Here is a 25,999-nt window from a genome sequence, read left to right on the forward strand (position 1 = left end):
GTTCACAGGGATGGTTAACTCAAGGTTCCACAACTACGTACTGATTTAGGTAAATCTGGCATCAGTTTTGGTGCCCGCATTTTTTTGAACAGCCTACAAAACTCCCTACATCTTGACTCTCTGGTGCCTCTAGGGAAGTTTAGGACTTTCATGTTGAGAATTTCAACTGTTTGGATGGAATAACTGTATTTGTGGTGTTTGAAGCTGTAGTGTTGATTCTGTAATTTGTAGTTAATACATTTTTTATTCATCATTTTGAATTTGTTGTACTGTTGTCCTCAGGGCACCATTGTAAATGAGACCCTGGTCTCAAAGTTAAATAAAAACACTTATGGGAGATTCTGGAGTGGCGCACGAGACAGCATTTTCCACCACCATCAACAAAACACCAATGATGGAATTTCTTGTGGAAGAATGGTGTCGCATCCCTCCAATAGAGTTCCAGACACTTGTAGAATCTATGCCAAGGCGCATTGAAACTGTTCTGCTGGTTCAGCGACCGATTGAAGCCCTTATGTTGGTGTTTCCTTTAGTTTGGCAGTTACCTTTATATTTCCTCTTCAAATAATTATTGAAAACATAAATACATCTTCACAATGAGCACTTGTCTCTTAAACACATCGTTACAGATGTTGGTTAGCTGGCCCAAAGGCTGAACACCATGATTTGAATTAGGTGTGATATTAATGGGCTTGAATAAAAGCATGCACATACAGTAAATTGCCAGGACTGGAGTTGCAGAACACTGCATTATTGTACATGTACTGTCAATATACGCTTGTTCAACTGAAGATTCATCAAAGCTGTATAAAACTCAATGGTTGACATCCATATGTAATCCCTAAGATCCAACATCTATCAACATTTATCAACTAGGCACTGTTACAGCAATATAGAGCCTGCACTTCGGTTCAGTCCCACTAAACATGGAGTAAAAAAAGATGTTACACAATTAGTTAAGCCCATGTTAATACCAATACGATATTTCAATTCATGAGGAGCGAGCAAGTGCACACGCAGGGGGGAGAAGGGTAGGGGTCTGTTGTGTTCTTGCCATCTCCACTGAGCATAGTCAAGCCATTTTGTACATGACAGCACAAACAGACTGGCAATCAGGCTAAAGTGTACTGGGTAAGAGAGACTGACTGTGTTTCAAACTCAAAGTAGACAGCCCTCAGCCCTTGAATCACATCGTCACATCCGAGTGTACCTTAAAATATCCCTTGCCCAAGCAAGGGAGAATGATGATCGGAGAGGCAACGTCCTTGGTGGAAATCTTGAAGTGGAGCTTAAAAAACAACCACCCTAAAGCTATTAATGTACCTACTAAGCTAACGTATCTAGCTAGCACTCCTGTCAGGTAGCTAGCTACAGTTACCCATAGCGGCTAGCTAGTTTTATAGTAAAATAATTATTTCCAATAAATTTCAAAAATATGTTTATGAATCTAGCAACGTTTTACAGGCTCCTCATTACGAGACTAAGACAATTTGCCAACGCTAAAGTCAATGTATATACACTACCGTTCAAAAGTTTGGGATCACTTAGAAATGACCTTGTTTTTGAAAGAAAAGCACATTTTGTCCATTAAAATAACATCAAATTGATCAGAAATACAGTGTAGACATTGTTAATGTTGTAAATTACTTGTAGCTGGAAGCGGCTGATTTTTTAAATGGAATATCTACAGTTGAAGTTGGAAGTTTACATACACCTTAGCCAAATACATTTAAACTCAGTTTTTCACAATTCCTGACATTTAATCCTAGTAAAAATTACCTGTTTTAGGTCAGTTAGGATCACCGCTTTATTTTAAGAATGTAAAATGTCAGAATAATAGTAGAGAGAATGATTTATTTCAGCATTTCTTTCTTTCATCACATTCCCAGTGAGTCAGAAATTTACATACACTCAATTACAATTTTAAATGGTTTAACTTGGGTCAAACATTTTGGGTAGCGTTCCACAAGCTTTCCACAATAAGTTGGGTGAATTTTGGCCCCCCTGACAGAGCTGGTGTAGTCAGGTTTGTAGGCCTCCTTGAACGCACACGCTTTTTCAGTTCTGCCCACAAATTTCTATGGGATTGTGAGGTCAGGGCTTTGTGATTTCCACTCCAATACCTTGACTTTGTTGTCCCCAAACTTTTGAACGGTAGTGTGTATACACATACTCAGCGAAAAAATAAATAAATGTCCTCTCACTGTCACCTGCGTTTATTTTCAGCAAACTTAACATGTGTAAATATTTGTATGAACATAAGATTCAACAACTGAGACAAACTGAACATGTTCCACAGACATGTGTCTAACAGAAATGGAATAATGTGTCCCTGAACAAAGGTTGGGGTCAAAATAAAAAGTAACAGTCAGTATCTGGTGTGGCCACCAGCTGCATTAAGTACTGCAGTGCATCGCCCCCTCATGGACTGCACCAGATTTGCCCGTTTTTGCTGTGAGATGTTGCCCCACTCTTCCACCAAGGCACCTGCAAGGCACCGGACATTTCTGGGGGGGGAATGGCCCTAACCCTCACTCTCCAATCCAACAGGTCCCAGACGTGCTCAATGGGTTTGAGATCCGGACTCGTCGCTGGCCATGGCAGAACACTGACATTCCTGTCTTGCAGGAAATCTCGCACAGAACGAGAAGTATGGTTGGTGGCATTGTCATGCCCTTTACAATGAAGATCTATGAAGTTATTTGGATTTTTACAAATTATCTTTGAAAGACAGGGTCCTGAAAAAGGGACGTTTCTTTTTTTGCGGGGGGACACTTTTTTTTAGCAAGCTAGCTATATACAGTGGGGCAACAAAGTATTTAGTCAGCCACCAATTGTGCAAGTTCTCCCACTTAAAAAGATGAGGGAGGCCTGTAATTTTCATCTTAGGTACACTTCAACTATGACAGACAAAATGAGAAGAAAATATCCAGAAAATCACATTACAGGATTTTTTGTCATCTGTGGATCTCTTGGGCCGGAATGCAAATTGGAGTGGGTCTAGGGTTTCTGGGATAATGGTGTTGATGTGAGCTATGACTAGCCTTTCAAAGCACTTCATGGCTGCAGATGTGAGTACTACTGGTCAGTAGTCATTTAGTCATCGTTTTGCCTTCAAAATAAAAGTCCCTCTTTGAAAGTGATGCAGAAGGTTACAATTGGTGGAATCCTGCCATGTTTAGACTAGATTATGTTAAACGAGGTTGGAGTGTTAGAATGTGGAGCAATAAAGTGCTTTTTCCCCAAAGTCCTCCTCAGAGTTATCAGGCTCCAAAACATCCACATTGTATTGTTTTTCCTCTGGAATAGTGTTCAATTCACATCGTAGGTTAACTGGTACAATAAATGTTGCTCAATTCACAGTGGTTTCAGAGTCCAGCAATAAGAGTTACGACCCTAATGTTCTCTGGGTGTCACTGAGCAGACTGGTACCCCATGTCATTGATCCACACTCCATAGGTAAGGCTGTACAGTGAAATAAGTATGCCCCCAATGCAATTCTATAGTCTAATAGATCCAGTGTGATTAATATATTTTGTCAAATTAACCAATTATTGTATTTTGTTACATTTATATAACATTCCAAACATGTTTAGCATGATCTATTCCATTATGGCACGATTCCACCATTTGTTTTAATTTACATCACTTTCAACAATGGACTTTTTTTTGAAGGCGAACCGCAAATTCCACTATTGCGGCTAAAATCGCTGAAGTTGGAGACTTTTATCTCCCTCACCTACTTCAAACATCTGCTATCTGAGCAGCTAACCGATCGCTGCAGCTGTACATAGTCTATCAGTAAATAGCCCACCCAATTTTACCTACCTCATCCCCATACTGTTTATATTTATTTACTTTTCTGCTCTTTTGCACACCAGTATCTCTACCTGTACATGACCATCTGATCATTTATCACTCCAGTGTTAATCTGCAAAATTGTAATTATTCGCCTACCTCCTCATGCCTTTTGCACACAATGTATATAGACTCTCTTTTTTTTCTACTGTGTTATTGACTTGTTAATTGTTTACTCCATGTGTAACTCTGTGTTGTCTGTTCACACTGCTATGCTTTATCTTGGCCAGGTCTCAGTTGCAAATGAGAACTTGTTCTCAACTAGCCTACCTGGTTAAATAAAGGTGAAAAAAAATATTTAAAAAAATAGCTTCATATAGTTGGGTTCGACCATTAATCAAATAAGAACTGTCTTATAAATTAGGGTTATTTTAGATGATGACACCTAGCTAGATAGTTAGCTAGCTAACTATAGCTACTGAAACAGATTATGTCGTTTTGCTATGTTTTTGGGGAAGAACATTGTTTTTTGGGAGGGGGGGCGACATTGTTTGCATCCATCCATCATGCATCCATGACTTGCCTAGTTAAATAAAGGTTAAATAAAAAATCAAATCAGCTAGATAGCTTTTTTATGACCAGCACTGTCCAGAGCAAGGGAAAGTGTGTCTGCGCTCGTGCGGCAGCGGCATGATCATGAATCGTTGTGACATGAAATACGAGTGATAGTGTAATCAATATTTAATAACTACGTAAAAAATGTATGAACGTGTTCAATTATTACGTGACGTGCAGTCATATTCAAGTCCTGATTGGTCAACAAGCTTATTTGATGCGTCAAATAGTGTTATTTGACATATTCAAAGTTGACATAGTGATGGGCATTCTGGATCTTTTCAGTGAGCCGCCTCGTTCGGCTCAGCTCACCAAAAAGAGCCAGCTCTTTTGGCTCCCAAACAGCTCTTTAAAAAATATGTTATGTATTTTTTCAAGTCAAACAGTTTGCGAGAATGATTGGTGTTAAAACAATTCTAAATAAATTATTCAATGAAATCATACTCTACCTTAACTACAATGTATTTACAATGCATTTTTTTGTCATGAAAAATAATGCTATTAAACATTTGCATTTAAAGTACAACTTTTGAATGTACATAAACAAAGTGCATATAAATCTAACCATTCAAAACGAATACAATCTGAACAGCATAATAGAATATTGCACCATATCAAAGAAAAATAAAGAACAACGTGCAAAACTGCAGCATCCCACTTAAAACATTAAACTGGTCCCTATTTTCTCTCTCTTCTTTATTGCCATGTTATAACCAGCAGCACACAGCAATGCTGACCATATTTTGCTTTTATGAGAGATTTGCATTCAGAAATGCAAGCTGCCTCACTTTCGAGGGGCTGAAGCGGTTTCTTCTCTCAGTAATTATTTGTCCCGTTTTCGAGAAGACCCTCTCAGAGGGAACAGATGTGGCCACTATGTAGTCTCCCTGTCATGACTTTAGTAAGCTGTGGGTAGACAGGGGCCTTGTTCTTCCACCAGCTCAGAGGATCTGCAGATCTTTGGAGGAGTGGCTCCTCCAAATAGGATCGGACCTCCATTATGGCATCTGCTGAGGGATTCCTTCGTGCTGCATCCCCAGTTGCTCTCTCGTCAAACAGCATCCAAACAGCAGACGTTTGTGGCAGTACTGCTGGTGCTTCTGCTCCATCTGATCCCTCTTCTTCCTGTTGCCCTGGTGAATGAGCCAGCTGACTGCTGGGGCTGTCCCTCCCTGCTGCTGAGGTTATTCTTTGAAGAGCCTCATCAATCGCTCTGGCATCACTGAAGGCTAACTTCTTAAACCTGGGGTCAAGTGCAATGGTTTCTGATAGCACGTGATTATATTCCCTGCTGTGGAACTTTCTGTCCATTGATGAACATAGTGTGTCCATTAACTCTGTCTCATGTCCTGTGGTTACATTTGCTTCTCTCTGGCGGCTGGCTGTGATTCGCTGCAGACCCTTACACAGGAGTATCATTTTTGAGGCTGTAACTTAGCTGAAAAGAGAGAACAGTAACTTATTAGTTCAGGTTCATGTTTTGTCTACTGATACTACATTCTCATCTACTGCTCATATACATATATAATACTGGATTAAATAATGATGTAGTAATAACTGCTTACTGTACCTCTCTCCACTGATCTCCACTGTGACCTGCTCAAAGGGTTCCAGGACTCTGCACACCTCCTCCACCACCTCCCATTCTTCCTGGGTCAGAGCATCAACAGGTGCATTGACAAGAGATGACAGTAGAAATGAATGCATCCTTTGACTCAAGAAACCACTTCAACATATAAAATGTTGAATTCCACCTTGTAGTGCAGTCTTGTTTAGGCCTCAACTCAGGCATCCCCATCTGGTGTTGTGTAGACTTTAGTTTTTCAGCACCTACTTTGCTCCTGTGGAAGTATTCCACAGCTGCTTTCACTTTGTCCACAGTGGGCTTCATCACCTTCAGAGCATCTCTTACAATCAGGTTGATTGTGTGGGAAAGACATGGATGATGGGTCCATTTTTAAATGTTCATGGCTTTGGTTATGTTAACTGCATTGTCGCTAACACAACAGACTACTTTTCCATCTACTTGCCATTCTCTGGCCACTCTAAACAGTTCCTCTGCCAAGTTCTCTGAGGTGTGTGTCGCTGAACTCAAAGCAGTCAAGAATACAGCTAGACATTGAAACGTCTTAAATGAAGTGACATGTAAGATGTCCAGCAGTCAGTGGTAAGGCAAACTGCAGTAGCTTTTTGGACTCTTTCCCGCACTGAAGCCTGTGTGCTCTCGTACAGTTCTGGAATATGTGATTTTGAAAGGGTTTTCCTGCTTGGAATTGTGTACATTGGATGTAGACTATTGGTATAATTTCTGAAACCTCTGTCCTCCACAATCGAAAATGGCTGGAAATCGGTGGCAATCATTTTAGCCAATCCAATATCAATTTGGCCTTGTTTTGCCACAGACATAGACTTTGGCATAAACTGGTCCATAGAAGACTGCGTTGCTGTGGGTCGCGGAGTAGGCCTACTTGACTGAGTGGATACATCTCCACCGTGTGGAGGTGCTGGCTCCACCACTATCACTAGCAGGCCCACTAGTTTCTCAAAGCTCCGCTACAGCTAGCTTCACAGTTGGGTGCACAGTTAGCATATGCCGGTGTAGGTTGTGCGTAGAACCGGCTTTATATATGAGATTTTCTTTTGGCAAATTCTACACTGTGCTCTAACATTGTCTACATTATTAAAATGCATCCAAATGCTACGGTGCTTCCGACTCATTTTCCAGCTGTTGTTTTCACAGCTGTCCTTCCTCTCTCTCCTCGCTGCTAAGTGTGCAACTGTAAGTGAGTTGGCTTGGCCCTCCCTCACGCATCTTTGGTTCATTGGTTGACATTGCGTGTCTGATTGACAGGATCAACAGGTGAGGCTGTTAGTCTGAGTAGACAGTCAGAACGAATGTGTGTGCGCTTGAGCATTTAGGCCGATATTATTATTTTTATTTTTTTGTTGTTCTTTGAATTAGTTAATTCTATTCATTTAAATATTTAGATTATTAATATATTAATTTTTGTATATTTTTATAAATAGATTCGGCTCTTCTGATATGCGAGCCGGCTCCCAACGTTCACCTACAAGAGCCGGCTCTTAGAGCCGACTCGTTAGCGAACGACCCATCACTAGTTGACAATAATTACATTACACAGTTTCTGATACATCACATGCCTTACTTTTATTTTCATGCGTAAATATCAGGATTATGCCTCTACTGCCATTCATTTCAGTTAGACTGGTTTGGATTTCTCCCTAACCACTTGCGGGTTTATGACGGTTTTGTCCAAAAGTGGTTCAGCTTTTGTCAAAATTTACTTTTAGTAGCAGGTTAAGGATACACTGTGCTCTAACATTGTCTACATTATTAAAATGCATCCAAATGCTACGGTGCTTCCGACACAGCAGGTTAGGATAAGTCATGTTGCAGGTTAGGATAATTAGGTTAAGAAAAGGTTTACGATTAGCTAAAATACAAAAAAAATCTACTTTTGATGTAAATTCTCAAATTAATATAAATTTGCTATTAATGATATCACTTAACTCCTCTAATAATGTAATAGCTATGGCTACAACATTTTACATACAATTAACGTTAATAGTGGTCTATATTTATTGTAGATAAACCTAAACGAGTTCATAAGTAAATGTTACATTTTGAATTTCAAGAAACAATATTGTATTTGCTAAACAGGGTTTGTAACACAGGCTAAGAATGTATATCACTATCATCTTCACAGGATTTGTTTCAAGTCGGACATGAAAGTTATTGTACACGCTGTTCACTTGAAAGAAAAATGGCATCAAGAACCGCCAACTGTTCCTAAAAGTCAGAAACCTACGCTTGGAGATTCAGAAAGGTAGATAAACATGTTCTTCATCCATGTACAATGCTAATATAATTGTATGTTTACAAAATATGAATCTAATTGATGCAATTTAACTGTGATGGTGCGATCAGCTGCTAACTAGCAGTGTTGTTGTGGACACGTTACAAGAAAATGTGTACAGATACGTAAGGTTAACTTATGTGCTGTCACTATCTTGTGGATCTCACCATCTTTTATTAGCTGCATTTACCCTTAGGCTACATGTTTAAACTTTTATGTTATTTTCAGTTCCAAAGCTGTGAGTGAAAACAGCGAGAACAACAACAGTGGAACTGTTGAAAAGGCACCTCTCGCCAGGGTAGTGTTATGAGTTCATGTCATTTGCTCATCTCTTCTTTTTTAATTGTTTTATTAGTAGTTAGAGTTCTCACAATTTTAATTCATTGCACCCATGTACTTTTCCACAGAACAATTCCCTCACCAATGAGTCCACCTTCGTGCCACCAAGGCCTGCCCCACCTTAACCAGGTGGGGATTATCCACGGGTGGGCTCTTTCGCAAATGGTTCTCAGTCATTTTGCAATCCTACTCGTGAGTGCTTTCAGTGATCAGTGAGATGTTTGGCTGGGATCTACCATGGGCAACCTGTTTATTTTCCCAATGTCTTTGGCCATGTGGAGTTGGTTAAGTGTCGAGAGCCCAAGTCTGAGATCATATGCTTACTTGCAACACAACACTTTTTATCCTCCAGCAATGATGTCCAGTGTCCTTGAGCCTTGACAATTTGGAACAAGTATTCTGCAATCCACAATCTTAATGGTCACTGTCTTCGCCCAGACATTGATGTATCTGCCATTTTAAAGGTAAACTGTCCTTTTATTCAGATCATGATAATAACAAACCAACAATAAGTTAACATGCCATGTCTCACCTATACTACAGACAAGACAGTTTTACCAAACGCAGCAGTAGATCCTGAAAGGAACAATGAACATGAAAAGAGACTCCAAGAGATGCAGATATTCTTGTTGGCCTACCTCACAGCAAAGGTAACTACTAACTGTTGTATTTAGTGTTTTTCTAAATTGGACAACATGTTCTATTGGTATTCCACCCATTAGGATGAACCTTTTTCTTATACTCTGTTCTGTTTGATTTCAGATGGCGAATAATAGCCAGAAATTTGAGGTAGGGGTGGAGGCGTGTATTTTATCAGTGATGGAGGCAGAGGAGCAGCCTACGGAAGGATGTCCATGAGAAGAACAAGCAGCTTGACGACCAGCTCGATTTACAGGTCAGAGGTAATTTCTCTCAATACATCCTAAACAATCTTTGATTTATGTAAACAAGTTGTGAAGCTGAAAATATTGTTATCCTTTTTGTTTTGCGTGTGTTATTATTGTGGGATGGTTATTGATTTGAATTATAAAAGATAAATTGCTTGTAACATGTAAAACAATCAAACAACATTATATTTTCAGATCACATCGCTAACTCCTGTGGCTGATGCTGTCAAGCAGTTCACAGAGGAATTACAAGCCTTTTGCCACCGCAGTCGACACCCACGTCATGAGCTGCCAGTGAAGAACTTCTTCATTGAGGGGGACAGAATTATGTTTCTGGGTTGGTGTTATTCAATTATTTCTTTACTGGTGTGAAGCGAAAAACCTACATCAGAGTTAAACATTTATTTATTGCTTACGCATAGGGTATGATTTCCTATGAATGTGTTTGAATGTGTCCTACCCATGCAGATAAAGTCACTGCTAGCCTGAAGATGAGTGAGGAAGTGTTACTGCAGTGCACACAGGGAGCTCAGCATGACCACGAGAAATCTGCTGAGTGCCTGAGGGATGAAAGCTGCTGCACAGAACATCAGCTCTCAGGGTAAGACTAGATTAGAGACCTAAGACATTATTTTTTTTTAAGTGTTTTGAAGCAATTATGAATTTTCAACTTGTTATTAGTGAGTCTTGCCCTTTGACTGATTTACTGTATGTGTATGCACGCATAAGCTAAGTGTTTACACAGGTCAACACACTAACATTATGGTGTCACTTCAAGACACTGTAACGTTTTCCAAAGACATGATAAACAATTAATTAATGTGTAGTGGGTTTATTTTTGTTTTGGTGACCACAGGATTTCCTTCTTCACGGGGGTCTTTCAGAGTTGGTGGAGCTGTCATCGCTGGTCGTCACCAGACCGTTCAGATTCAGCAGTTCTTGGAGGAGCTTGGTTTGACCAAAAATTGCCCCAAACAGTGAAGCAGCATTGGAGAACCTTGTATAGCATGTACAGTCTATAGTTTTTGTTAACATAGTTTAATTACTGAACATGGGAAATGTTTTGTAAAACTTTATAATAAATTGTATACCTCAATATGTAATGTATTTTACGTGCTTTTCAAATGACTTGATATTGTAAGACATTTCCGTCACCTCGGATGTGTTTCAATTGTAAACATTTGTATCCGTATGATATTGCTGCAAGGATACATTGTAGCACCGTTACTGAATTGATACATTTGACAAGTTATTGCGAAAGTTCCGTTCGCCGGATGTGACGTAGGAGCCATCACGATAAACGTGGAATTCGTTGTTGCTGATTGGTTCATTCTGGCAAGTGACGTTGTTGCCGTCACAGTTGGCCAATGAACAACAAGAGAGCGTCCTGTCGTGTGTGAGTTTTTGTTTGGTTTGATCTAAATATAAGTGTTTATCCACGTTTTTAAGATGAATTTGTAAATGATCTGTAGCATCGTAGAAAATGGATAAGAAAATAATCTTGCACAGTATTATGTATAATCAAGTCGCGGTACAGTAAGCTAACACTGGCAAGCAAGCACACAGCCTAGCCAGCTAACGTTAGCTATACATTCAGGGAGTGCTTAGTCGACTGGCATTTTCTTCGTGCTAGTTCTTTTGAATGGCAGCCTTGCATGTAAAGCTGCTAGAAGGATGAAATAATGCCATTCCCGCTATAAACATGATTTTGCAAGGACCGCTAGTGCTGCGTCCATTATACTTATTTAATGTTATGCACTTGCCAATATTCTTTCTCAGTGATAGTATTTTGAGGCTTGATCAAAAATGTATCTTCAATAGTTCCCACTCCAGAAGGAGAGGACAGCCCGTGGAAAGGGATTGGAGGCAACACCACAACCAGGGGGTATGGCGAGAAGTGCAAGAGGAGAGGAGGCAGGAGTCCATCCCCAGGGGTGTCTGCCTGTCTATGTGTCCTATCCGCGAGCTGCAGGACAGGGAGGCCCAGAACTTACTGCACCGATTTGAGGTGTTGTCGGGTACTGAGCGGGAACGCTGGCCCAGGGCTGACCCCTCAGGAGTGGTAAAGGAGTATGCTAGACCTGCAGCAGGGAAGGACTCCACTCGACCTAGTGACCTGCGACCACCAGCTGTGCTGCTAAAGACGGTGTTCTACCTCGTCGACAACATCGCTGCCTCCCCCACACTGCGTCCATGGACCGAGGCTAGTCATCTCCACTAAGATGCCTTCTGTTATCTTGTCATATTATTTTATGCAACATTTCATGAACACATTTCTTCTTGTGCTGTGCATTTCTAGGTGTATGATTTTGTCTTTGACCGGCTGCGCAGTGTGAGACAGGATATGATCATCCAGAGGGTGTCTGGTGCTGACTGTGTGGCTGTGCTGGAGAGGACAGTCCGCTTCCTGATCTACGCCTCCTACCGGCTGTGTGGGGAGCCCCTGCGCCTCTACGACCCCCGCATCAATGACACCCACCTGCAGGAGAGCCTCAGCTGGCTGCTGGAATGCTACACCAGTGGAAAGCACCCCAACCAGGAGGAGTTCCAGGCTCTCGGTCTCCTCTACAACCTGGGTGAGTAATCCTGGGCCCAGTCTCCCAAATGCATCTTTAAGCTAAGTTCGTCGCCAGAACCTTCGTAGGAGCGTCGGTAAATTCCTGAGCTGTTTCCCCAAAACCATCGTTTATTAACGTTGCACTTAAACGCTTATAATCTAACGCCTGCCACAGACCACTCATCGAACAGCTAAATGTGTCGTTAGATGCTTTTTTTTTTGCCCTCGCACCTCACTTTATACACAGTTCTCCGCTAAACATAGAATCACACATCATATTTGTCTCTGTGACGCCGAGAACTTCAGAACAAAGTTGACTACAAACACAAAGTTGACATTGTTTTTGCAGTTGATACAAACAAGCAATGTGTAAAAAGATGCTTCAAATAAAAAACAAGAACTGCATTAAAATATGAACAGTAAGCTATTGGCCCATTTCAATCATATTAAAATATGAACAGTAAGCTATTGGCCCATTTCAATCATATTAAAATATGAACAGTAAGCTATTGGCCCATTTCAATCATATTAAAATATGAACAGTAAGCTATTGGCCCATTTCAATCATATTAAAATATGAACAGTAAGCTATTGGCCCATTTCATTCATATTAAAATATGAACAGTAAGCTATTGGCCCATTTCAATCATATTAAAATATGAACAGTAAGCTATTGGCCCATTTCAATCATATTAAAATATGAACAGTAAGCTATTGGCCATTTCAATCATATTAAAATATGAACAGTAAGCTATTGGCCCATTTCAATCATATTAAAATATGAACAGTAAGCTATTGGCCCATTTCAATCATATTAAAATATGAACAGTAAGCTATTGGCCCATTTCAATCATATTAAAATATGAACAGTAAGCTATTGGCCCATTTCAATCATATTAAAATATGAACAGTAAGCTATTGGCCCATTTCAATCATATTAAAATATGAACAGTAAGCTATTGGCCCATTTCAATCATATTAAAATATGAACAGTAAGCTATTGGCCCATTTCATTCATATTAAAATATGAACAGTAAGCTATTGGCCCATTTCAATCATATTAAAATATGAACAGTAAGCTATTGGCCCATTTCAATCATATTAAAATATGAACAGTAAGCTATTGGCCCATTTCAATCATATTAAAATATGAACAGTAAGCTATTGGCCCATTTCAATCATATTAAAATATGAACAGAACAGTAAGCTATTGGCCCATTTCAATCATATTAAAATATGAACAGTAAGCTATTGGCCCATTTCAATCATATTAAAATATGAACAGTAAGCTATTGGCCCATTTCAATCATATTAAAATATGAACAGTAAGCTATTGGCCCATTTCAATCATATTAAAATATGAACAGTAAGCTATTGGCCCATTTCAATCATATTAAAATATGAACAGTAAGCTATTGGCCCATTTCAATCATATTAAAATATGAACAGTAAGCTATTGGCCCATTTCAATCATATTAAAATATGAACAGTAAGCTATTGGCCCATTTCAATCATATTAAAATATGAACAGTAAGCTATTGGCCCATTTCAATCATATTAAAATATGAACAGTAAGCTATTGGCCCATTTCAATCATATTAAAATATGAACAGTAAGCTATTGGCCCATTTCAATCATATTAAAATATGAACAGTAAGCTATTGGCCCATTTCAATCATATTAAAATATGAACAGTAAGCTATTGGCCCATTTCAATCATATTAAAATATGAACAGTAAGCTATTGGCCCATTTCAATCATATTAAAATATGAACAGTAAGCTATTGGCCCATTTCAATCATATTAAAATATGAACAGTAAGCTATTGGCCCATTTCAATCATATTAAAATATGAAAGTAAGCTATGAACAGTAAGCTATTGGCCCATTTCAATCATATTAAAATATGAACAGTAAGCTATTGGCCCATTTCATTCATATTAAAATATGAACAGTAAGCTATTGGCACATTTCAATCATATTAAAATATGAACAGTAAGCTATTGGCCCATTTCAATCATATTAAAATATGAACAGTAAGCTATTGGCCCAATTATTAAAATATGAACAATCCCATTTCAATCATATTAAAATATGAACAGTAAGCTATTGGCCCATTTCAATCATATTAAAATATGAACAGTAAGCTATTGGCCCATTTCAATCATATTAAAATATGAACAGTAAGCTATTGGCCCATTTCAATCATATTAAAATATGAACAGTAAGCTATTGGCCCATTTCAATCATATTAAAATATGAACAGTAAGCTATTGGCCCATTTCATTCATATTAAAATATGAACAGTAAGCTATTGGCCCATTTCAATCATATTAAAATATGAACAGTAAGCTATTGGCCCATTTCAATCATATTAAAATATGAACAGTAAGCTATTGGCCCATTTCAATCATATTAAAATATGAACAGTAAGCTATTGGCCCATTTCAATCATATTAAAATATGAACAGTAAGCTATTGGCCCATTTCAATCATATTAAAATATGAACAGTAAGCTATTGGCCCATTTCAATCATATTAAAATATGAACAGTAAGCTATTGGCCCATTTCAATCATATTAAAATATGAACAGTAAGCTATTGGCCCATTTCAATCATATTAAAATATGAACAGTAAGCTATTGGCCCATTTCAATCATATTAAAATATGAACAGTAAGCTATTGGCCCATTTCAATCATATTAAAATATGAACAGTAAGCTATTGGCCCATTTCAATCATATTAAAATATGAACAGTAAGCTATTGGCCCATTTCAATCATATTAAAATATGAACAGTAAGCTATTGGCCCATTTCAATCATATTAAAATATGAACAGTAAGCTATTGGCCCATTTCAATCATATTAAAATATGAACAGTAAGCTATTGGCCCATTTCAATCATATTAAAATATGAACAGTAAGCTATTGGCCCATTTCAATCATATTAAAATATGAACAGTAAGCTATTGGCCCATTTCAATCATATTAAAATATGAACAGTAAGCTATTGGCCCATTTCATTCATATTAAAATATGAACAGTAAGCTATTGGCACATTTCAATCATATTAAAATATGAACAGTAAGCTATTGGCCCATTTCAATCATATTAAAATATGAACAGTAAGCTATTGGCCCATTTCAATCATATTAAAATATGAACAGTAAGCTATTGGCCCATTTCAATCATATTAAAATATGAACAGTAAGCTATTGGCCCATTTCAATCATATTAAAATATGAACAGTAAGCTATTGGCCCATTTCAATCATATTAAAATATGAACAGTAAGCTATTGGCCCATTTCAATCATATTAAAATACATTTAATGTTCAATCAGTTCTATTTTGCTACTGTCTGTAATTTGTCAACATGTTTCATGTGTAGCTTAACATTGGTGCAATGATGGGCCAAATTGGTGATAAGCCACCTCAATATTTGCAGCCATAGGTGGTAATATCTTTATAGGAGCTGATCTGTCATCGGTTTTGTGAAATAATTATAATGTTAAGGAAAGATTTGAATGGAGAAAGATGATCTGAGAGCAACACACCCTTTCGATCCTATCAGTATCAACACATGCTCCAACAACGTACTTAGCAATTGTTCTCTGTGTGTGGTGTTTTGGGAAACACATGTTGCATCTTGGCCCATTGTAAGAAAGATGCATGGTTAAATACTCGTAAGTTCTGGGCCCTGGATTGTAGCCAACATTGTGTTCACATAAATGCAAGACAACCTGAGAAGGTTCTAGCTTGTTGTTTATTTTACTCTCACTTAACTCACAGTGGATGTCTCAGTTGGGAGTAAAAAACACAAAAAATGGATGGTAAATTGCTGTCTTCATACAGATAGCTGACATACAGAGCACGACTCTTAAAGATAATTGAATCACAGCCTCTATGAGGACAGGGTTGGGTTCACCAATGGTACATATGAGATGAAGGAAATGGAAATGGCCAAAGGACCAATATTGTGTAAAAGAGCTGCATATGATTAATGATGGTGTTACTGCGAATTACAAGCTTGTAATTTCACTAAAAGCGGAAACGAAACTGACAGCCGAGTGTACTGAAAAGCAGCAAGTGGTCGTCCTATCGCCTCTGACCACAGAACATCATCAGTCATTTTATATTCATTTCTAGACGATTCTACATGTTGATCTACTGTGCACTGTCTTCTCTCTTAAGACTCATATTTCCTGTATAATATATCCAGGTTCAAGCCGTGCCACGCAGCACACCATGGAGCTGCCAGAGCGGATACGCTCCTCCCCTGTCATGCATCTGGCCCTGTCAGTGAGCCGGGCCTTCATGGAACGCAACCCTGTACGACTCCTCCGATTGGCCCACAGTCTGGACTTCCTGCAGAGCTGTGCCCTGCACCGGCACCTAGAGACCTGTCGCAGAGACCTGCTGCTGATCTACAGCCACGGACACAGCAGCAAGAACTGCCGCTTCCCCCTCCACAAGCTGGCCCACATCCTGGCCCTGGATGTCCCCCTCACCAACCAGCTGTGCCAGGCCCATGGGGTGGAAGTCCATGGGGACTCTGTGGTCTTCTCCAAGACCTCCTTCACTGAGCCAGAGGCTGGGAAGCTACAGTGTGCACACTTTCATGATGTGGTGGACAGGAAGCAGAGGGATCTCACTGTTGGTAGCATCATTCATGGCTGCACTTGATATGACCAGACATGGACATTGGATAAACTGCGGCCTGGCTGCTCCAAGAAGACTGAGATTAACTTGATTTTATAGATTTTAAAGTTTTCTAAATAAACTTGTTTTAATGTGAATTGTGAATGTTCCCTTAACATCGACACCTGTTACATTTACACATAAAAATGTCGTGATTATAAAGTTGCTCTTTTGGACAAATCAAACACATCATTATGATAGATCAGCGATCACACAAGAAATGTATGCCATATAGAGAACCACATGAATTACCATGTTTTATATACTGTATCTATAATTGTTTTTGACTTCTGCTGCCTATGGTTTTAAAATAAAGCAAGTATTTTTTGAAGAGTTTAGTCTTTCTTTCATGCATTTTTACTTCTCTGCCAGTGCTATTGACATTTTGTGAGTGCTGCAGTGGTTGAGTATGAGTGGGTGTAGTCTAGAAGTTCAGGCTTCTCACATGAGTCAATGAAACAACATGTGGAAGGATGGTCATGTGAGGCTAGAGCGGTTGTAACAGGCTGTTTTCCTGTAACTAAATGGGTAAATATAACTGCTGTCTTTCTAATGAATCCTTGTGTATGAAGCGCTGGAAGTCTATGGAAAAGGATGCAAGTGCTCATTCAATGGCAATGAATGTCCAGACTGTATTACACTTATCGGTGCTCACAATTTGCCACTTGAGGGGGCTAAAGGTTTATCTGGAGAGTGTGAGCACTGCAAGCATTGAAACGCATATTCATTTGAACTGCCCTGATATTTCTAACATTAGTTCACATACCCAAGTTAAGAGGGTTCTCCTCAATATTGCATGCATGCAACTAATCATATTCATACTTAGAAGTGATCTATGTCAGGTTAATCAAAGATCGTGCCTGGATTAATTAGACTGCTAAGTAGACACAACACTGATTAGTACAAAATGTAATGCCAACTGCAAAGAGATTTCACTCCGACTGTTAAATTGATTTCATTTTTATTTAACCAGGTAAGCCAGTTGAGAACCATTTACAACTGCGACCTGGCCAAGATGAAGCAAAGCAGTGTGACAAAAACAACACAGTTACACAAACGTACAGTCAATAACACAAAATAAAAATCTATGTAGTGTGTGCAAATGTAGAAGAGTAGGGAGGTAGGCAATAAATAGGCCCTAGAGGTGAAAATAATTACAATTTAGCATTAATACTGGAGTGATAGATGTGCAGATGATGATGTGCAAGTAGAGATACCGGGGTGCAAAAGGGTAAGTAATAAAATGGGGATGAGGTTGTCGGGTGTGCTATTTACAGATTGGAAGCAGGGGCTTAGCTGTATTTTATTTTTGTTCAGGCCAGGAACATTGTCAAATGTCCAGATCAACTGGCGCATGTCAGCTAACGTTTTTTTTTTGCCCATAGATATTGAAATTAATTCGTCATATCACATGAATACACATTAGACATGACACAATGTATAAAATTGCAAGAAATGTAGCTTTAAAACTGCAACATTTTCCTTTTCACCCATGACAAATTGTGTAGAATTGCAGGAATTAAGCTTTAAATTATTTCCACCAACAAGCAGTTTGTGTCATGAATAGTGCTGTGCCCATAGAAATAGACGTGGCGCGTGCGCGCGCGGGGTGAATTTTGGAAGAGGGGCCCCGGAGTGAAAAAGCTTGGGAACCCCAGAGCTAGGCTATGGGAGCTGTTCTGACTCGAACCAGCCGTGACAAAAGCTTTGAAACGTCAAGGAGGCACAGTTGGAGAAGAAAGGGACAACACCAAGGCTCTGGAAATAAATGTATAAACATGATCTATTTTCTATCGTGCTACATTTCAGGGGATGGGAGGACACTAATAATCGGTAATGCTGTTATATGAGAGAACGAAACTGAGGCGGGTGAATCAGGCACGCAAAAAGAGGACTGTCTATGTGCCTTGAGCTCTGACGGAAAAAGCCAGTTACCCCAAAACGGGATTTCTCAAAGTGGGATGCTGATAACATGATCCTTGCTTGCCGATTCGAGACAGAAGTTGGCGCTCACACATTAGTGCTTCAATGAATAGGCTGCGTAAGAATGAGAGGATGGTCGAAGCTACTGTACATTTGAAGCGTTGAGTGAAAGTCTGAACTTTATAACTCTGAGCGACTTTAGAACTCTCGTCACAGCAAACTGGGGTAATATTGAGAATGTGGAGGTCCTGCTGGACAGCGTGTATCTCTTGGACTTTATTCATCTGCATCGTCAGAAGTTATGCACAAGAAAGACAGTAAGTGGTTGACCTAATTCTATTGTAAATGAGCATGTTGCCATTTTTACTGCAATACGCAAAACCACACTGTTTCAACTCTGCTCATTCCTAGTTTAACAGATCAATCACTACTTCATTTATTGCAAACATTTTTACTTGTGCACATCGCGTTGTTTTGTATTTGTATAGATTTTTTTCTTCATTTTCAGTACAAGCTAAATTTTGCATTTGCGGAATGAAATCAGGATTGTTTGGGAAAATCGAATGACATGGATTTATAAAGAGGGTTTGTTCATTATGCTATGAACGTGAAACAATGTATCGAACTCACTTGACACGTTCAGCGCCCTAGTTGCGGTTGGATTGATGATGCTGTCGACACGTTTTCACATGAAGTATGGGATTTTTAAAATTCTAAAATGTTATTACAACGCTTTATAAATGATACTATGTCCCATTAGCAGGCGACATTTGGGTTATATGATGCAAATCGAATGTTTGAGCCCCAATTGTTTATTTATTTGTGCCTTCGTTGTAATACTTTGCAGCCAATATCAACCCTGATAAAAGTTTGTTTTTCTCATTAGTTTTCACCTACTCCCTATTTGCATAAACAACACTATTGAAATTTAAACAGTTAAAAATAAAGTCATTTGTATAGAATTGGTCCATCAGGACTCCTGTTCTGCTTCGAGAAGTGTTTTAGAGCCCATTTACAACAAGAAAACAGTAAATGTTTTATTTTACAATACACCATTCATATACCATTATCTCTGATAGGAGAAGAACATGACAAAGAGCTTACAGTCTAAGCCCAATGAGATGCTTTACTTGATTTGTGTACATATTATTTCCTATGAATGGAAAACTCTCCTCCACACTTAGCACCTTATGGTCACTATAGTAACCATACCGATATTTCCTCCACCTCCCTGTGTTTGACAAAAAGCTCTACTGAAATTCCTTTGACTTTGGGCTCTTTGATGCTGTCAGTCATGCTGCTGTCAACAGTATAACAGAGCCTAATCCTGAACAGTGGAGAATTTGGCTGTGTTAATTGTGAAGGGTTTACAAGCTGTGCTGAGGCCACAACATCACACCATAGAGAACGCTACAGGACTAATACCAGCGTTCCTAACTAAATAACATCAGTCTTCAAGCGTTGGAGACTGAATTCTGAGACAGGCAGAAACCACTTTGAAGTTCAGTTTCATCTGCCTGTGTGACTAAAGTGAGCATGGTCCTCAGCACCTGGCGCAGGGCTATCAAAGAGATGATTGGACTTGCTGCAGATCAAACCCTGAGAGTCAATTTCCTCATATTATCTTGCTATTCTCAAAGCCCCCCTTATCCAAGGGATTTTCTCATGACTCTGGGACTTAGATAGCCTTAGATAGCCTCTGGCTCCCAGCACTGTAATGCTAAACACATGATCGGACACTAAGACATGCAATTGGGTTGGTGGATTCCATGCTCATTCTAGTTTGGGTGATCTCGATTCAAGTTTAAGAAGGGAGCTCCCAGGTCTGGAAAAACTGTCACCTGAATGACAAACAGAACTAGCGTTTTATATAATGTAATCACATTTTTATTGAGTTTCACTCATGAAAAGGTGAAATGAGCATGTAATAACACCATAGCAATTGTAATGTAATAGTGTGATAGTGTACAACATGGAAACCTAAGTATGTCTCCAAACTAAAGCCAGTTGAACCCCTTGCTCTCATTTATGGTGGTCTTTTGCCTACCATTGGTCAAAGTTGACTTGGTCTTTTAGAATGTTTATGTGCATTTGAGGATGTCATTTGGCCTCCAACCCTTCTGACAGCCGTCTTCCATCGACTAAATATCAGAATGACTGTCTGGAATCTTGCTCGTTATGTTTAAAAAACATAAGGTTACATCAGAAGTGGTTTCAGACCACCCAAAGAGAACACTAGAGCAGAGCCCTGTTGGCTGACAGGTACTGTGTCGCTGCTAACATCGAGTTAAACCTTATCTCACTTTGCAAATCCCTTGAGGTGTGTTTGTGTGCGTGTGTGTGCGTCAATACTGCCTTAGGAACAGCCATATTTGGAGGGCAGGAGGAGGGTGAAGTTGGGGCCACTGGTGTGTTGATATTGGATGCTGCTGGAAGCATAGTTGGATGAGAATGATCTATATATCAGAACCTGTAAAAAACAGCGAGCCCTCAAGGACCAGAGTTGTGAACCACTGGCTGAAGTACTGTCTGATCAAAAGTTTCCCTGGCCCACTGTTTGTTGACCAAGCCCACTCTTTGTCCTGGTCACTAGGGGTTACCTGATTGCTGCTCCCTCAGTTTTCCGCGCTGGCGTGGAGGAGGCCCTGAGCATTACCATCTTCAATGCTGTGGAGGAGACGCATGTCCAAGTCCAGCTCTCTGTGAAGGGTGAGACGGTGGCACACAGCCATGGCACTGTGCTAGGTGAGGACCCACACACACACACACACACACACACACACACACACACACACACACACACACACACACACACACACACACACACACACACACACACACACACACACACACACACACACACGCGCGCGCGCGCTGACGTAGAAACACACACCACCATTCCCTACACACAGAGAGTGGATTACGCACACGCTCTTACAGGGGACAGTGTGAGGCTGATTGACCCCTGACCTGTTGGGTTGAGTGTAAACTCCTGACCTCACAGGGCCCTTAACGGATGTTTCTTATGATAGGGGGTTTATGGAAAAGCCTGGCTTGTCTAACCAGGCTTTTGTGTATATCTATGTGGGCTTTGTTTGACAGCACTACTAATGGGACTTCAGCACTTCATTGAAAGAGCCTGTAGCTGTATTTCCTGCATAGTGCATCGCTCCAGTTCCACTGGTTTTCCTTTCCTCTGGCAATTCATTGATAACTGTAAAATTGAGATTTCACATATCTGGTTATTGTGATGTATCTAAATGTTTGCACACATCACACCGAATGTGGATCTAGCGTTCTTCTGCCAATCGTTCAGACATTTGTCACTCAATTCTACATGTAAAATCGGTGCGTCCTCGGTTCGCAAATTACGTTCATTAGTGTTAAGTAGTCTCGGCCAGCAAATGCTATTGGACGTGTGTCTGAGCCTAAAGTACAGTATAACCAAACATTATAACTAAGATTCTTGATTACTGTAAATGACAAGGACAGAAACCGGTATACAATGTGCCCCTCAAGGACCAGTGTTGGCACGAGTTAATGTTCCTTGAATCAAACCACACCTCAATCACAAGAGCTTAATCATTTTGAGAGAAGGTTTTACTTGGTTTTGTGTGTACTTTTACTGATTGATTTTATTCCATTTTCTCCATTTCAGACAAAGGTACAATCAAATTAAAGGTGAGAGCAACGTCATTGTGTTTAACAGCATTTTTATCTACCATTCATCAGTTGATCATATCAGGTCTTTCTTGTGTGGAGTTATAAATAAAGAACGCAATTGTTGTTTCAAGAGTGTATTTGAAATACATTGAAATGGTTGTGGCTCCAGCTGCACAGTAGTGAGATCCCATTCAGTTTGTCAGCATTCCACAAACGACATACAGAACAACACGAACATCATTTGTATGTGAACATCTGCCTTTTTGCACATTCATTTGGAATAAGGTAACAGCCTCAATATAATATGCAACATCTGTTTATGTGCATGTAAGGGTCTGCAGGCCCCCAAAGGCTGGAATGGATCAATCCAACATGCACGACTTGATTCCTCCACTCCCTCTAACCCCCACCCCTGTCTTTATCAAATATAGTCTTGTATTGTCCACTGTGTTAGCTAAGCACTTTAGCATCTGGTTTGCCACTGCTCTGTGTGGTGTGGTGTTGTGTTAGGGACCGCATCCTGAAGATATACTGTATGTGTCCTTCCTGTTTGCAGGTCCCTCCTGGTCTGAGAGGTCAGGCCCATCTGAAGGTGTGGGGGAATCGCCACATTACTGAGGGGGGATATATCTTCCACAACTACACCACTGTCACTGTGGACAGCAAGGGCACAGCCGTCTTCATCCAGACTGATAAGCCAGTCTACAAGCCCAAACACAAAGGTCTCAATCTCCCAGGCCCTTTAAAAAACATGTATTTCACCTTTGTTTAACCAGGTAGGCTAGTTGAGAACAAGTTATCATTTACAACTACGACCTGGCCAAGATAAAGCAAAGCAGTTTGACACATACAACATCACAGAGTTACACATGGAATAAACAAACATACAGTCAATAATACAGTAGAAATAAAGTCTGTATACAGTGTGTGCAAATGAGGTAAGATAATGTAGGTAAGGCAATAAATAGGCCATAGTGGCGAGGTAATTACGATATAGCAAATAAACACTGGAGTGATAGATGTGCAGAAGATGAATGTGCAAGTAGAGATACTGGGGTGCAAAATAAATAAATAAATACAGTATGTGGATGAGGTAGTTGGATGGGCTATTTACAGATGGGCTATGTACAGGTGCAATGATCTGTGAGCTGCTCTGACAACTGGTGCTTGAAGTTAGTGAGGGAGATGAGTCTCCAGCTTCAGTGATTTTTGCAGTTCGTTCCAGTCATTGGCAGCAGAGAACCGGAAGGAAAGGCGGCCAAAGGTGGAATTGGCTTTGGGGTGACCAGTGAAATATACCTGCTGGAGCGCGTGTTGCGGGTGGGTGCTGCTATGGTGACCAGTGCTAGGCTTTACCTAGCAAAGACTTGTAGATGACCTGGAGCCAGTGGGTTTGGCGACGAGTATGAAGCGAGGGCCAGCCAACAAGAGCGTACAGGTCGCAGTGGTAGGTAGTATATGGGGCTTTGGTGACAAAACGGATGGCACTGTAATAGACTGCATCCAATTTGTTGAGTAGAGTGTTGGAGGCTATTTTGTAAATGACATCGCCAAAGTCGAGGATCGGTAGGATAGTCAGTTTTACGAGGATGGTTGGCAGCATTAGTGAAGGATGCTTTGTTGCGAAATAGGAAGCCGATTCTAGATTTAATTTGGGATTGGAGGTGCTTAATGTGGGTCTGGAAGGAGAGTTTACAGTCTAACCGGACACCTAGGTATTTGTAGTTGTCCACATATTCTAAGTCAGAACTGTCCAGAGTAGTGATGCTGGACGGGCGGGCAGGTGCGGGCAGCGATAGGTTGAAGAGCATGCATTTAGTTTTACATGCATTTAAGAGCAGTTGGAGGCCACGGAAGAAGAGTTGTATGGCATTGAAGCTCATCTGGAGGTTAGTTAGCACAGTGTCCAAAGAAGGGCCAGCAGTATACAGAATTGTGTCGTCTGCATAGAGGTGGATCAGAGAATCACCAGCAGCAAGAGCGACATCATTGATGTATACAGAGAAGAGAGTCAGCCCGAGAATTGAAACCTGTGGCACCCCCATAGAGACTGCCAGAGGTCCCGACAACAGGCCCCCCGATTTGACACACTGAACTCTATCAGAGAAGTAGTTGGTGAATCAGGCGAGGCAGTCATTTGAGAAACCAAGGCTGTTGAGTCTGCCGATAAGAATGTGGTGATTGACAGAGTCGAAGGCCTTGGCCAGGTTGATGAATACAGCTGCACAGTATTGTCTCTTATCGATGGCAGTTATGATATCGTTTAGGACCTTGAGCGTGGCTGAGGTGCAACCCTGAGGTGACCGGGTAGGGGTAGCCAGGTGGAAAGCATGGCCAGCTGTAGAAAAATGCTTATTGAAATTCTCAATTATCGTGGATTTATCGGTGGTGACAGTGTTTCCAAGCCTCAGTGCAGTGGGCAGCTGGGAGGAGGTGCTCTTATTCTCCATGGACTTTACAGTGTCCCAGAACTTTTTTGAGTTTGTGCTACAGCATGCACATTTCTGTTAAAAAAGCTTGCCTTAGCTTTCCTAACTGCCTGTGTATATTGGTTCCTAACTTCCCTGAAAAGTTGCATATCACGGGGGCTATTTGATGCTAGTGCAGTATGCCACAGGGTGTTTTTGTGCTGGTCAAGGGCAGTCAGGTCTTGAGTGAACGAAGGGCTATATCTGTTCCTGGTTCTACATTTTTTAAATTCCATTTTGAATTTAGTATCAGCAATTGGCATAAACCTTCTAATGCATTAAAGTGGGTAATAATCTGTTCCTCTCTCAATCCAGTGCTCATCAACGTGTACTCTGTCACTCCGGATCTGAGGCCGGCCAATGACAAGGTAATGCAACCAGTCTCTCACATCAAAGCCAAGACATCACACCCACTTACAGGAAATGGATGGGATATGAATTATGAGAATCAGGTGTGTTGACCTAATGTGTGTCAGTGGGCCTTGATGCCAAGCAGCTGGCCTCCTCTCTTTTGATGTGTACCGGCTTCAAATGAAGGGTGGCGGCATCATGCTAGTTTTACACACTTATTTTTTCCAAGAACCCCTCAGAGGGGAGTGAAGCGGGGGAAACCTGGCCTGAGTGTACCAAATGTACAGTAACCTATTTACCTCCACAAACCTTGAGTCATTTCTGCTGGAATTTTTGAAATGGCTCCAAATATACCATTGCCACTGTGTAGACAGTGTGTTTATTGATGGCTAGAGCTATAAAGGTCTGCTGCTGGCAATGGCTAACGAACGCACTCACAGATAGATGATTGTTGGAGAGGGGAGGGGGAGGAGATATTTTACCATGTGGCTGTGCAGTTTGTCTAATGTGTGTGCCAACCTTGACTATTTTTTTCCCCATCTTCTTCTTACCCTGGTTGCAGATTGAAGCCTACGTTGTGGTGAGTGGATGGAGAAGGACCACTTGGTCCGGGAGGGAGGGCCACGGACACTGGGGGTTTAGTGTCCCAATCCCAGGCAGAAGATTACAGGGCAGGGAAGGGCTCACTTTGATAACAGGCCTGTGCTCTGAGCTCCAGCCTGGCCCCTGAAGCAGACCAACCTAACACTGAACATGAAAGGAACTTTTCTCTTTGACTCAGCTGCTCTCCCCTGCTGTTACTAGCTCCTCAATCTCTCTCC

The 25,999-nt window shown here is 40.5% G+C and overlaps 2 protein-coding genes and 1 pseudogene across 2 annotated transcripts in view; all 3 read left to right on the forward strand.

Annotated features, from left to right (window-relative positions):
- The first annotated feature begins 8,171 nt into the window (after window positions 1-8,171).
- Window positions 8,172-10,498, forward strand: LOC135564246 (uncharacterized; annotated as a pseudogene).
- A 339-nt stretch (window positions 10,499-10,837) lies between these two features.
- On the forward strand, window positions 10,838-17,104 carry sac3d1 (SAC3 domain containing 1). Its single transcript, XM_029632518.2, has 4 exons — window positions 10,838-10,913; window positions 11,339-11,720; window positions 11,817-12,093; window positions 16,295-17,104. Exons 1-4 carry the CDS (start codon window positions 10,885-10,887, stop codon window positions 16,756-16,758), a joined length of 1,152 nt encoding a protein of 383 aa, XP_029488378.1. The 5' UTR covers window positions 10,838-10,884; the 3' UTR covers window positions 16,759-17,104.
- A 1,332-nt stretch (window positions 17,105-18,436) lies between these two features.
- Window positions 18,437-25,999, forward strand: part of LOC115108325 (C3 and PZP-like alpha-2-macroglobulin domain-containing protein 8) — a 51,399-nt gene continuing 43,836 nt past the window's right edge. Inside the window, exons 1-6 of the mRNA XM_029632519.2 lie at window positions 18,437-19,013; window positions 21,290-21,441; window positions 22,355-22,377; window positions 22,916-23,081; window positions 25,143-25,195; window positions 25,741-25,758. Coding sequence (XP_029488379.2) covers window positions 18,934-19,013; window positions 21,290-21,441; window positions 22,355-22,377; window positions 22,916-23,081; window positions 25,143-25,195; window positions 25,741-25,758 — 492 coding nt within the window. The 5' untranslated portion in view covers window positions 18,437-18,933. The remainder of the gene's footprint in view (window positions 19,014-21,289; window positions 21,442-22,354; window positions 22,378-22,915; window positions 23,082-25,142; window positions 25,196-25,740; window positions 25,759-25,999) is intronic.

The sequence above is a fragment of the Oncorhynchus nerka genome, linkage group LG24 (assembly GCF_034236695.1).
Source record: "Oncorhynchus nerka isolate Pitt River linkage group LG24, Oner_Uvic_2.0, whole genome shotgun sequence".
Taxonomy (NCBI): Eukaryota; Metazoa; Chordata; class Actinopteri; order Salmoniformes; family Salmonidae; genus Oncorhynchus; species Oncorhynchus nerka.